This window comes from Patagioenas fasciata, chromosome 23 (assembly GCF_037038585.1).
Source record: "Patagioenas fasciata isolate bPatFas1 chromosome 23, bPatFas1.hap1, whole genome shotgun sequence".
Lineage (NCBI taxonomy): Eukaryota > Metazoa > Chordata > Aves > Columbiformes > Columbidae > Patagioenas > Patagioenas fasciata.
In genome coordinates, this window is record NC_092542.1 from 4498782 (window position 1) to 4511929 (window position 13148).

The following is a 13148-nucleotide window of genomic DNA, read 5'->3' on the forward strand; positions in this document are numbered from 1 at the left end:
AACAAATCAAATATCAGTTCTGGCAATACAGCCCTAAAAAGTTTAGACCTTGATATATATAATTCCTTTTGTTTCAGAGATAGCTGTAGTGAAAAAGGGAATAATTCCTGAGATACTTCAAGAAAATGAGAATAATTTCATTGTCATCTGAGATTAAGTACAATTACCAGGTTCATGCTACACGTGGAGCTCTGTAACAGCCCCTTCTCTCCAGCCCATTTACCCCAGATGCTGCATCAACCTCATCCCCACAGTTCACTGCCACACCTGGCCCTGTGCAATATTCCTTATTTTCTGGATCATAGTGATGTTCACTGTAAATCTGGAGCTAGGCTTTTGCAATTTAAATGAATTAAATGCACACATAAGGATTATTTCATTCAGTAGAGAAATGCAAGCAATTCCAGGATAGACTGTCAGATAAAATTTCCAATGAAAGGCCTGGTTCCAAGTCCGTTTATGACAATGGGGAGTTTTGCATTGACTTCAGTGCTCCTGGGTTCATATTGCAACACTGGCTGATTCAGAGGAAAACACGCCGTCCCACACTTGTACCACTGAGGCAGAACACTTTGCAGGATACAGTCACTATCCTTCTACTCCCCCAGCTACATCTCATTCTTGGCTCTTACTGACCTAGAGCCAGCTTAACCCTCTCATCACAAGGCTGAGCAAATGACTGCAACCATCAGATAAAAAGGACAGGTTATGAAACGAAAATATAAGGGCTGCTTGTACTCGAGACCCTTTCCATCTCCTCTCTTCAACCACTGTGATTAAAAACACGCAGAGCTGCCTTGCATCCATCCCATGATGATGACGCACAGAAACATGCACAAGAAAGAAGTAACTAGTCTGGGACAGACCATTACACAGCTGGACTACTAAGTTATGTATGAAAGGGAAAAATCCTCCATCTCTGTAGGGTGATATTAGCACGCAGAGGCCAGCAAGGCTGTGGGCAGAGATAAATGCTAGAGCACAGCTGGGATGTCACTTGAGGACACAAGCTGAGAGACGTGGACACGCAGAAAAATTCAGACAGTATTTACTGCACAATTAAATAACCTGTCCTAAAATTATTTCAGAATCCCTAAGTGCACATTCAGTACCACACTTGCTCAGATAAACATGGGGGCTCACTTTGAAATGAAACAAACATCAGTTCACCGCTGGAAATAACAGGTAAAATGTCCTTAGTGTTGTTCCTTAAATATTTTTAAGGACGGTTTGCAGAAGGAGCTCACTGAATACCTCGTTCTGCTTAAATACCCTTTCCCCCTTTGCTAAATAAAAGTCTTCTGAAAGCCACAACAGCTCCTGTAACTTTAAACCTGGGGTGAGATCATCATTCCAGTACTGACCAAACAGAGGCGGAGGGCGGGCCTGGCTCTTCTTTGAGGACCACCTTAGGCACGCTCCCACCCCTTGGCTAAAGAAAATAATGCCGACTCCACTCATTTTTCTCTAGTTGTGTAGTTATCATCTGGGAAAACCTTCTCCCTTTAGACTACAGCAGTTAAAAGGAATATTTGGAATACCGAAGCATTTTTTTGCAGTGATTTCTTTTTGTGATCTCAATTCTTCCCTGCCTCTCAAAAAATTCATCAGAATTGGAATCCATCTGCTCTGAGGATTGGAAAGCTATTCCCCAAGCTGATCAAAGATGTTTATTAAACTTCAACTCTTCATCTTCGTTCTAGGGAGTGTGCCTTTCGTAGCACTTGCTGAAGAAGGTAAGAAGAAACTTTGGCTAAAATTATTTCCATGTTTTCCTGTAGTTTAACGGTTTATGTACTTATAGGCAATATAGTTGCTCTGTCCTGTTTATTAAACTTTCTTTTGAGTTCTGATGCTATTACTGGGCATCTGCGATGGTTGTAATCAGGAAGGAAACACAAAGTTTTCAAATGGCCTGAGTTCTGGTCTGATAGAAAAGGATTTTCTCTGTCTGTGTAAGGGAAGGAGAACGGTGGGAGCAGCCTGGGAAGGGATTTCATCAACAGCCCTTGGAAATGTCTTCGCTTTCCCTGTAATATAAGCAAAGGGGACTGCAAGCAGTAATTTTGCTGTAGCTGCCATTTAGGTGGTGAAACTCCCTGCGAAAGTAACTTATAAATCTTTCCATTCAAGAGTTTGGCTTCTGTACTTGGAGGCATCGCAACAGCTTAGAATCGGAGCCTTACACAGGGTTTTGCTAATACTAACTTAGCCATAATTAATACATTCAAGTGAGGGAAACTAAACCAGGAAAAATTATTACCTAAGAGAGTTGAAAAGTGGTTTTGTGTCTACTCAGAAAAAGTTACCTTGGCAAACTGTTTCTTTTGAATTTTATATGAAAAATGCAAGTTATAATTTTCGGTAAAACATGTTTAAGTCTTTTTAAAGGTAAAGGAGAAGGGTCTGATTTTTTAACAGTAAATCAGAATTACCCCAATCAGTACTTGATTCCAGGAACGCCACATTCAAATTCGTTTTTTCTGCGTAGCGTTTGACTCATTATGAATGAACCAGCCACAGGCGACGTGCCTGACGGATGATGTGTGTGCAAAGTATGCCCACCGCAGGGAAATACAGCTCCTGTTGTACAGAACGTGTTCCAAGTGCCAGTGCTCTGAAAAGAATAACTTGAAACTCAACCCACTAGTCTGTCAAAGCATAAATCTACTTGTCTGACTTGGGTTTGGGGCTCTAACTGAAACAATTTCCCAGGTTTGTGCTGCTCTTAACAGGACTATTGGGACTATTGGGTCCTAAGGTGAGCAACATGGTTTCCAAAAGAAAGGACAAAAGCTCCTTTAATTGGGTTACATAAAGCAAGGTATAAGAAAGCTGTAAAAGCATAAAATACTACACTGATGTGGAAGAGAGTTAGCTTATTAATTTACTTAACTCTTCATATGTGAGCTTCCGGGTAGTGAGGTGGACTGCGAACTGGCTAAAGGGAAGAAGCCAGAGAGTCGTGGTCAATGGGGCAGAGTCCAGTTGAGGCCTGGATCCAGTGCAGTGCCTCAGGGATCAGTGCTGGGCCGGTATTATTCAATATATTCATCAATGATTTGGACGAGGGAATAGAGTGGTTGTCACAAGTTTGCTGATGACACCAAGCGGGGAGGAGTGGCTGACACTGGAAGCTGTGCTGCCATCAGAGACCTGGACAGGCTGGAGAGTTGGGTGGGGAAAAATTTAATGAAATATAACAAGGGCAAGTGTAGAGTCTTGAATCTGGGCAGGAACAACCCCAGGTTGCAGTCTAAGTTGGGGAATGACCTATTAGAGAGCAGTGTAGGGGAAAGGGACCTGGGGATCCTGGGAACAGCAGGGTGAGCATGAGCCAGCACTGGGCCCTTGTGGTCGGGAAGGCCAATGGTACCTGGGGTGGGTTAGAAGGGGGTGGTCAGTAGGTCAGAGAGGTTCTCCTGCCCCTCTGCTCTGCCCTGGGGAGACCACACCTGGAATATTGTGTCCAGTTGTGGCCCCTCAGCATCTCCCGTACGAGGAAAGGCTGAGGGAGCTGGGGCTCTGGAGCTGGAGAAGAGGAGACTGAGGAGTGACCTCATTAATGTTTACAGATATACAAAGGGGGAGTGTCAGGAGGATGGAGCCAGGCTCTTCTCGGTGACAACCAATAATTAATAAAACAATTAAAAGCACAAGCATTGAAATGAGTGCTTTAGAGAGGCAACACATTTCCTAATTTGAAACCCTTCCCAAGGTGCGAGTATCATTGCAAAGGAGATTATGGGCTGTCACATAACATGAACAGAAGTTAACATGATCGTTAAACAAGTTACCACACGGCACTTGAGCTGTATCAACTCTCCATGTCTGATCTTACCTAGAGGCAAATACTAGATTATACCTCCTTATGCAAGTCTCAAAATTGAACAGGTTTATTCTAGGTCATCTGAATTTACATTTGTTTCAGACTACAAGTAAGCTCATGGACAGGATAATTCACATGAGAAGTGTCTATATGGTAAGAATGGAAATTGAAGTTTACAGTGAACCATAAAAGACTAAAAAAAATCATATGTTTTTCAAAATCATAAAAACCAGAATCGACAAAATCACAAGAAAGGATTTTTTCAAACGTATCTTGATTTACCCAAACTGTGTTAGCAGTTCAGTGGCAAAACTGAACAATGAAGTTAGGTGACTCTAAACTCTTCTGGAAATCACATTCTGTAACTGCTGCTAGTAAATAAACTGAACAACTAAAATGAATGGTCATATGTGACTCCAAAATGGAGCCCGTTTTCTAACAAATAAGCGTGACAAAACCTTTCACCCTCTATGAGGCTGCATCACAAACAATGAATGTGCTTGTATGTGTGTCCCCAATATTGGCCTCTTGTAAACCACATTATCATGATACAATTGTAGCTCTGTATGGCCAATAACCAAAACTTAATTATCAAAAAAACCATCTTACTGGATCTCAGCAGGTGTGCAAATTAGTGTGTCTGTACTTTGCAATGTCTTCATAAAAGCCCAGCAGAACAGATAAAAATTGCTTTCTCCTCTTCATTGGGAAAGCAGAGAGGTTTGTCCATCTGTATCTCAAAAAATTAGGTTTTGAATCTGTGTAACTTTGCTTTAAAAGGAAATAATATTTAAAACCTCACAAGTAGACCTTTCATTAACTTGAGCTGCACAGTGAAAACTAAACGGAAAGGCCTGATTCTCAGCTCCTGCAATTCAATGGTTTCCACTGAACCCACGCATTTACCCCAGATCCAGTACTTTTAAATCATCTGCAAAAATAAGCAGCTCAGAACCTAAAGAGATAAAAGAGCATTTTAATAGATAATAAAAAACAGCGAAGGAAGGAGAACCCACAGCACGCAGGCTGTTGGGCTTGGACAGAAGCGTGCAGTGTTCGCTCCCTGTGTCATCTGAGGCGAGCCATACATCCACGCGTACCACAGGAATGACTGCTGTTTACCCAGCTCCAGCATATGGTCCGTCTCAGTTGCACGTTTGTTTTGTTGGTTTGTTTGCTTTTTGTCTGGATGTGGTCAGGGACCAGAGGATGGAACTCAAACGCTGCCAGGTCCTGCTATTCAGCGCATCCCAGCTCCACGCTGCGGACAGGCAGGCTCTGAAAGGGCCTCTGCCAGTTTGCGTTGCACCTACCGTACCCTCGGTTTGAAACAACGCTGCAGCAAAGCTCACAGAGCTACGTGGTGCACAACTTCCTGCACAGCACTTCAGAAAAAGTTGTAGGATTGTGAGTATATGTATGTTCGGATGTTATAAAGAGAAACAAATGAGAAGAGACACAAATTTACTCACTGTCTCAGAAGTCTGGCCAAGGACTCTCAAACGAAATAGAAACTGTGATGCTGTCTGTATTCCCCTGTTGCTTTATGGCTTCCTCATGTTTTTTTCATCTTTGTACTTGATGATTACAAACACCACAACATCCAGCATAAATTGCACCAGAATAGTCCTGTCAGGGCACAATTCTGCTGTGTACACCCCTCAGGCAAGCACGGACTGTCTTAGGAGGGCTTCAGTAGCATATGAGCTACTGCTCAATCTGTAAAGGGGACACACTTAATTCCAAATGCATACTAAAATGGTTTTATGACTAAGAAATTCATCCAAGTATTAGCTAGTGTGTTATTAGTCAGTACGAAAGTCAGACCAAACATATTTGAATGGATCTTGCTGTGTGGTAATATAAAGCAGCTAACGAAAAATCTTTGTGTGAAAAAAGTAAAAGCCTAACCAGATTCCAGTTAGTGTCCTATCATTGGTTGTCACCGAGAAGAGCCTGGCTCCATCCTCCTGACACTCACCCTTTAGATATCTGTAAACACGAATGAGGTCACCCCTCAGTCTCCTCTTCTCCAGCTCCAGAGCCCCAGCTCCCTCAGCCTTTCCTCACACGGGAGATGCTCCACTCCCTTCAGCATCTTTGTTGCCCTGCGCTGGACTCTCTGCAGCAGTTCCCTGTCCTTCTGGAACTGAGGGGCCACAACTGGACACAATATTCCAGGTGTGGTCTCCCCAGGGCAGAGCAGAGGGGCAGGAGAACCTCTCTGACCTACTGACCACCCCCTTCTAACCCACCCCAGGTACCATTGGCCTTCCTGGCCACAAGGGCCCAGTGCTGGCTCATGGTCACCCTGCTGTCCACCAGGACCCCCAGGTCCCTTTCCCCTACACTGCTCTCTAATAGCTCATTCCCCAACTTAGACTGGAACCTGGGGTTGTTCCTACCCAGATTCAAGACTCTACACTTGCCCTTGTTCTGTTTCATTACATTTTTCCCCACCCAACTCTCCAGCCTGTCCAGGTCTCTGGATGGCAGCACAGCTTCCAGTGTCAGCCACTCCTCCCCGCTTGGTGTCACCAGCAAACTTGCTGACAGTCACTCTATTCCCTCATCCAAATCATTGATGAATATATTGAATAATACCGGCCCAGCACTGACCCCTGAGGCACTGCACTGGATCCAGGCCTCAACTGGACTCTGCCCCATTGACCACGACTCTCTGGCTTCTTCCCTTCAGCCAGTTCACAGTCTTGTGGTTTATTTCACAACTTTGGTTGTAGCTCATATGCACACAGCAAGCACTAGAAGCACAGTTATTTTTCCCTCTATCTGCCCAGTTGTATTTTGGTTTGCTTTTCTGTGCGTATTCTACATATGGGCAACATAGAATTTCGTAACATTCAGAAGCCACGTGATTTGCTTCAGAAGCAGCTGAGTGGCTCTTTGCCACTTGGCACTGAAGGTTTAAACTCCAGCTTTGTTCCTTTGGCTAAGCCAGCGCAGCAATAGAAACCATCTGGAGCGGGGTGTGGTGACCAAAGGAAACGTTTCTGACAATTCAGCAAAACGTTGTCATCGTGAGTGACATGGAATACCTGAACACAGTCGGCCATCCTCCAAATAAGGCTGAGCTAAATCTTTCTTTGCACGTCCTGACCATTTTTCAACTGGCGGATCCTTTCCCAAGTTCGTGGTGTTTTCTCATGCAGTTTCCTTTATTATCTTAAGCAAAACTGGGAGGTTTTGTATCGGAAAACTGCATTAGGCACTTCAGCTTTAAGGCAGACAGCACATACTTTCTCTTGAACAAGTCTGGACACTTAAACATATGCCAGGGCATTTTGTTATCATGGCGTGATATACAACACCAACTTCCAGAAAGGATTAACAGAAAAAGAAATAATGCCAATATCATGGCCCCAAACAGGCTCAGGATGCTGCACATGTAACGAATTTTGCAGGAGCCACAGGTACAAATGAGAATTTCAGTTCTCATTAAGAAACTTCCTTGCCTTCTGAGGTCTGAAAATGTTAACTGTCCAAAGGCTCAAAATCCAGAAGGTAAACCCCAGAATCCACTATATTATATTCCTCAAAACCTCAAAGTCCAAAAAATGTTGTAGCCTGGATTTGGCAGTGTTGAACGATTTCACACGCAAAAAAGAGACAACTATATGCTTTTAAAAAATATCCGAACATGCTTAAGCAATTACAGAAAAATAACGGAAAACTACTTTCAGAGAAAAATAAGCTGATGAGGTAGGTTTTGGATCTGACTGTGGAATATGTTCAAGCTTAGGATGAAACCAAATAACAGACAAAATGGTATTTGAAAACTACAGAGCTGCTGCTGAGACATTATGTATTCAAAAGGCAGATAACTTATCAAATTATACGTTTTTGTTAAAACTTCCAACACCATGAATAAAAGTCGCCACCGAACTACCACTGAACAAGGTTCCAATAATGAGATACTGACTAAGACTCACTTTGCTCACAATCAAATTAAGGTGTGGGGTGAAGAATGTTTCCTCAGAAAGGGAATTCCTGTATCAGGACGTGAATATTGAGGAAAATATGGCCAAAACAGGATGGCTTACACACTCAGGCATGCACAGTTCTTCAAACACCACCACCGGGGCTGTGACAGTTCAGGAAGCAGATCCTGAACTACATCAGCCAACTCCAGATAGCTAGCCCAGTTATATCTGAAACAGAAGGGTGATATCTCCCAAGTGACCCATCCCACTAAATTCTTTCTCTTGCTTTTCTAGAGAGCATTCCACAAAGCATCTATCTAGCACAACTCAGTAAGATAAAATATGATATCAATAAGATACAGACAAAAAGAAGCTTGTATGTTAAGATCAAAGCTTTGGTTTGACAGTTAACCCGCTAGTTAATTTTTTAAGCTGTTATAAATATCTAAAGCTGAAGGAGTGCAATGAGCAACAAAGATTATTTCAGTTCTTGATTCAGGGAATCCTTTAAAGTTCAGCATTTTTACCTACTGGTCTCTTATATGGAGATGGAAGCTCATCTGATTTTGAGGGCTTCCTATTTCAAGGACTAAGCTAAAACACAGGGTTACAACCGCCTTCGCCCACTGGTGTCTGCGTTTATTCTGACTGCTGGGAAAGAAACAAGATCCTACAACATTCTTCATCTTCAAACGTATCTTTGTTGGTTTTGGAGATATCTGAAAGGAATGGTAATGAACAACAGTTTTACAGCTCATTCTCCTTTCCAACACAACCACTGTGCTTTGAAAGCAGCCCTAAGAGGTTTTTCTAGTAAACTGTCACTCCATGCATAACAATGAGCAGTGAGCTCATCCTCCCCAAGTGGGTCATGGGATGCTTAACCATGGGCTGTTTTCAAAGCACTATTAAACTTTTAAAGACATCAGATTTTCTGCTGGTGTGAGAAGTCGCAGCCTGAGAGCAGCTGGGGACTTTGAACTGAAACGCACCCAGCTGGAACTGTGGCAGAAAGAGACGCAGGGATGAATTCCCATCCGCAGCAACGTAAAGCTGCGCACAGAAGAGGCCACGGGGCTAGAGAATCCCAGCACTGCAGGCACTGCTTTGATTTACAGCCTCCTCCAAGATAATATTAAGAACACATGCAGAAGCACTACTTAACCCTATAGCTCTTGCTACGGTTGGCCCACATCAAGTGAAACAAATGAGTAAAGCACACACACCCTTACGTCCCATTTACATCTCTCTGATGCCAGCACTACGTTTGCGTGGTACTGGGAAAAATGTTTCATGCCCAGTATTTCCCTCAATTTCATTTAAATATCCTTTTTCCCCCCCTCTATCATGGCTTTGTCTGACAACAACTTGTCTAGTATCAAATATTCCTTCCTGCAAATGCAATACACTGGTAACAAATTACCTCCTGGTCTTTCTTTCGGTAATAGCTCAGTAGTGGCCACTTAACTACCACCCAGAGCACTTCCCTTGTCTGTCCAGGAAAATAAACCTGGAAATATAGTCCAGGGACTATTCTCCAGCAAATACAGGAGCCCAGCATGACCACAGCATTATGCAGATTGGACAGGGCTGGGACAAAATCTCCGCATTGACAGAAATCAGTTGTACCTGTGAGCTTTAGCAAGTTAAGAGGGAAACCGTATTATTGTGGTTTCCCTTTACAGTTCAGAAAAGTCAGCACTTCCAAGGATGACCCAAAGCACCTTCTGGCAGTATTTATCTTTCCCTGCAGGCTCTAGAAGATAAGGGTAGGCACACACCTTATTTAGGCACCTTTATAAAGCACCTAAAATTAGGCAGGATTAATCTGGGCCACCTCCTTTTGTCAATCACCGTGCACTGAGGTCAAACGCAGCACCGAAATAGCTTCTCTACACGTCACTTGTTGCCAAGAATCTGCAATAACTTAATCATACAAAGAAGAATTATTTCATGTTTTTTCATGACATTTCACTAATTCTCTACACCTTCGTTTCTTTTCGTGCCCTGACTATCAGGGCTGAAAGCTACTGCCATGCCAAGAATATAGGCAGTTTCTTTGAATAAGCTGCTTGGTGTTAATACACAACGTTTTCAAGGCTGCTTCAAGGAGAAGAAAAAAGGGCAATTTTGGGGAGACTGGGTGGCTTAATTAGCCACTATATTAGGTCTCATGTTGGCATAACATGAATATACTTTCTTCATCTTCAACTGCCTAAAGTACTAGAACACACCCTTTTAGCTCTTAAATAGAAAGTGTATCTGTATTCAGCCTTATAAATGTATAAAACCATAAAATTCTATTTACTCGAGTAAACATGGAATTAGAAATCTAAGTTTAGATCAGTGTTTAGTCTCTTGGTGATGGGACAAAGCTCAGAGTCTTACATTGCTAGAGGTGGGTGAAAAATTGTTGGTTTGGTTCAAAAATGAGTTTTGGGAACAAAGAATATTTTGTGAACTACAGCTACACCCATGTACATTAACGATAGTTCTAAAAATAAAAGGTTGCAGCTGGCACTGAGCTGAAAGTGCACAGGGGCAGGGAGACTTAGCATTACACCGATCTTATGTGTAACAAAATTGAGATGTCTAAGTAGCCAGAATACGTGAGTATTAAGGAAAACGCTAACTTGTTTTCTAAAATTCTATTCAGCAAGCTCAGTTCTAGAAGGAGAAGAAAGTGCAAAAATTGATTTCAGAGACAGAAATGACACAGAATTTGAAGAATTATCAACCCTGGTGAGTATAATTCTAAATGAGGCTCCCTTATTTAGATTTCATATTCCTGGTACTGTCATTCCCCATCTTATACTGTAACCTGGGGTTGTTCCTACCCAGATTCAAGACTCTACACTTGCCCTTGTTATATTTCATTACATTTTTCCGCGCCCAACTCTCCAGCCTGTCCAGGTCTCTGGATGGCAGCACAGCTTCCAGTGTCAGCCACTCCTCCCCGCTTGGTGTCACCAGCAAACTTGCTGACAGTCACTCTATTCCCTTGTCCAAATCATTGATGAATATATTGAATAATACCGGCCCCAGTACTGACCCCTGAGGCACTGCACTGGATCCAGGCCTCAACTGGACTCTGCCCATTGACCACGACTCTCTGGCTTCTTCCCTTCAGCCAGTTCCCAGTCCACCTCACTACCCGCTCACCCAGACCGCACTCCCTCAGTTCAGCTGTGAGGATGCTGTGCAGACTGTGTCAAATGCCTCACTCAAGTCAAGGTAGATCACGTCCACCGCTCTGCCATCATCCATCCACCTCTTTATGTCCTCATAAAAGTCAATGAGGTTGGTCAAGCACGACTTCCCTGGGAGCTTCCGGGTCTCTTGAGAATGAAAGTGCCCGATTGAAAGTAAAAAAAAAAAAACAAAACAAAAAAAGGCTTCTCTGTACCTCAAAGATTTTGCTTAATCGGGACCCACCGAGCTGCCTCTGATCAGCTGAAACCAAACAGAAACTAAAGTTACAAAAAACAAGTCCAGGAAAAAAGGCAGGCATGCAGTCCTCTCCTACCCCTTTTGTAGTCCAGCGTAGACCTCACCTGATTTATAAAGCCTCTAGCAGCAAAGACAAATCACCTTTTTTTTTTGGCACTTTACACAAGTCAAAGACAAGAGGTAATAGCTAAACAAGCATCCATAGGGCACCTGACAGGCTGAGAAATTTAAATACTTGTTTCATACACACAGCCTGAGTGTACTGAGCTTTTATTTTCCTTCTTCCTCCCAATTCCTGCAGTTGCCCACAAGACTGCACCACGCAACAAATCTCTTGGAGTTTGGAGAACTGATGACCACAGAAAGTGCGTTTGCCACAAGTGAAGACAGTGAGCATTCCACGGGTTACGAAACTAACACAGAAACTGTTGACGGTAAAAAAGTCTTTTCTATTTTATTATATCAAAGTTCTACTGCCATCTACTAAACCAGTGCACTCTCAGTTCTACCCCAAGGTAGGCTATAACTCTCTGAAGCCATCACTTTCTTTTCAGATGATTAGTATGGAAATCAAACAGCTCTTCAGAATTTATTTTTACCAACTCAAAGATCCTCGAATGCAGGAAACACAACTGTTATAACCTGGCTGCCCTCTTGATTTTTGCCGAATTCTCCGCCTTAACTTTCCTGGAGAGACACAAATTACTGTCACACACATACAAAGCGAATTGCACCCACATTTATACAACAGTCAGTGAGCAGCAGATCAGTGCAAAAGGCTGATATTCTGCACATACACTGAGAGCAAAGCAAAATTGTATCAGCATGAATCAGTCTCAGGCAATTAAAATCTGATCTCCATCTTAATTAGAATTATTTTATACCAGGTATATTCTTATTGATGCTAACATGACCACATTCTATTTTCACTGGTACATATTAATTCACATTCAGTCCCTTAGGTTTTAATTTCTATTACTTCAAAGTGCTCTTTGCTCTCATTCTCTCAAGGTTTTCAATTGTTCAATTGTCCTATCAAAGAACAACCTATTAGACAGCCCTCAAGACATGGTGATATAGTTGCTGGAAGTTTTCCTTGGATATAGCACTATAAATTGAGATGTAAAACTCTGCACAAAGCTGAGTGATTAAGTAATTATTCTCTTTCTGGCTTCACAGGTGGACGGAGTGGGGAAGCAGAGAAAACCGAAAAAGGTATTAAACAAAAGAACTGCTTATAAAGACAAGGGAGAAGTTAACTGCCAGGCAACACCTTCTAGAAGCCACTAGCCCTGCCCATGTCACTCTTAAATAAAAGTTTTGGGAGAAGACATGATCTACTCCCTGATCTGCCTCCTCTAGTTCACCTGATTGCTGTCTCCATGGCCACATCTGTACAGAGCCCTCCAGCCCAAGGGCACATTTGCAAGTGACAAATGACCCTGCTGGATATGCCAAACCTGCTTCAGAGTTTACAAGATAGAAGGAAATTTTCCCCAAGGGTTGGGATGCAGCAGAACAAGTGTCAGTTCTATCAGTAGCCTCTTGTCAATGGTGTCCATGAGAAACATGCCAACATTCCCAATTTCCTCTCTCAGGTGGCCTGGAAACAATTGCACTGGTTGGAATAATCATTGGAATCATAGTTGCAGTTGGAATCCTTGCAGGAATAATAATTGCTGTTGTAAGGAAGATGTCAGGCAGGTACTCGTAAGTAAATTGCTAATCAGTCTTTTCAAACAAGCATCATCCTCTGAGCAAGGTCACAGGAATCATTCTGGAGATGTCTAATGCTTCTATTTTGACAAAATAACTTATTTTCTTGTTATACAGCACCTATTGTTTCAGCAAGAGCTGCCAATGCCTTGTAGGTGATCTAAACCCCCTCACACACTCCAGAACAATGTCAGATACTGCATGCATGCTGT

The 13148-nt window shown here is 42.7% G+C and overlaps 2 protein-coding genes across 7 annotated transcripts in view; one reads left to right on the forward strand and one right to left on the reverse strand.

The window, feature by feature from the left end:
• The window catches only part of LRRC38 (leucine rich repeat containing 38), a 45643-nt gene that overhangs the window by 22548 nt on the left and 9947 nt on the right, over nt 1-13148 (reverse strand). The gene's annotated exons all lie outside the window — the stretch shown is intronic.
• On the forward strand, nt 1379-12934 carry PDPN (podoplanin). The gene is made up of 5 exons (XM_065855154.2): nt 1379-1736; nt 10427-10512; nt 11522-11654; nt 12400-12435; nt 12819-12934. The coding sequence occupies exons 1-5, from the start codon at nt 1667-1669 to the stop codon at nt 12932-12934; spliced, it is 441 nt and encodes a 146-aa protein (XP_065711226.2). The 5' UTR covers nt 1379-1666.

What these genes read in the sequence shown, in the direction of transcription:
- PDPN (XM_065855154.2), top strand. Translation starts at nt 1,667, where the DNA reads ATGTTTATTAAACTTCAACTCTTCATCTTCGTTCTAGGGAGTGTGCCT. An exon ending in TAACACAGAAACTGTTGACG is followed by an intron (nt 11,655 to 12,399) that starts GTAAAAAAGTCT and finishes CTGGCTTCACAG; the next exon opens with GTGGACGGAGTGGGGAAGCA. An exon ending in AGCAGAGAAAACCGAAAAAG is followed by an intron (nt 12,436 to 12,818) that starts GTATTAAACAAA and finishes TTCCTCTCTCAG; the next exon opens with GTGGCCTGGAAACAATTGCA.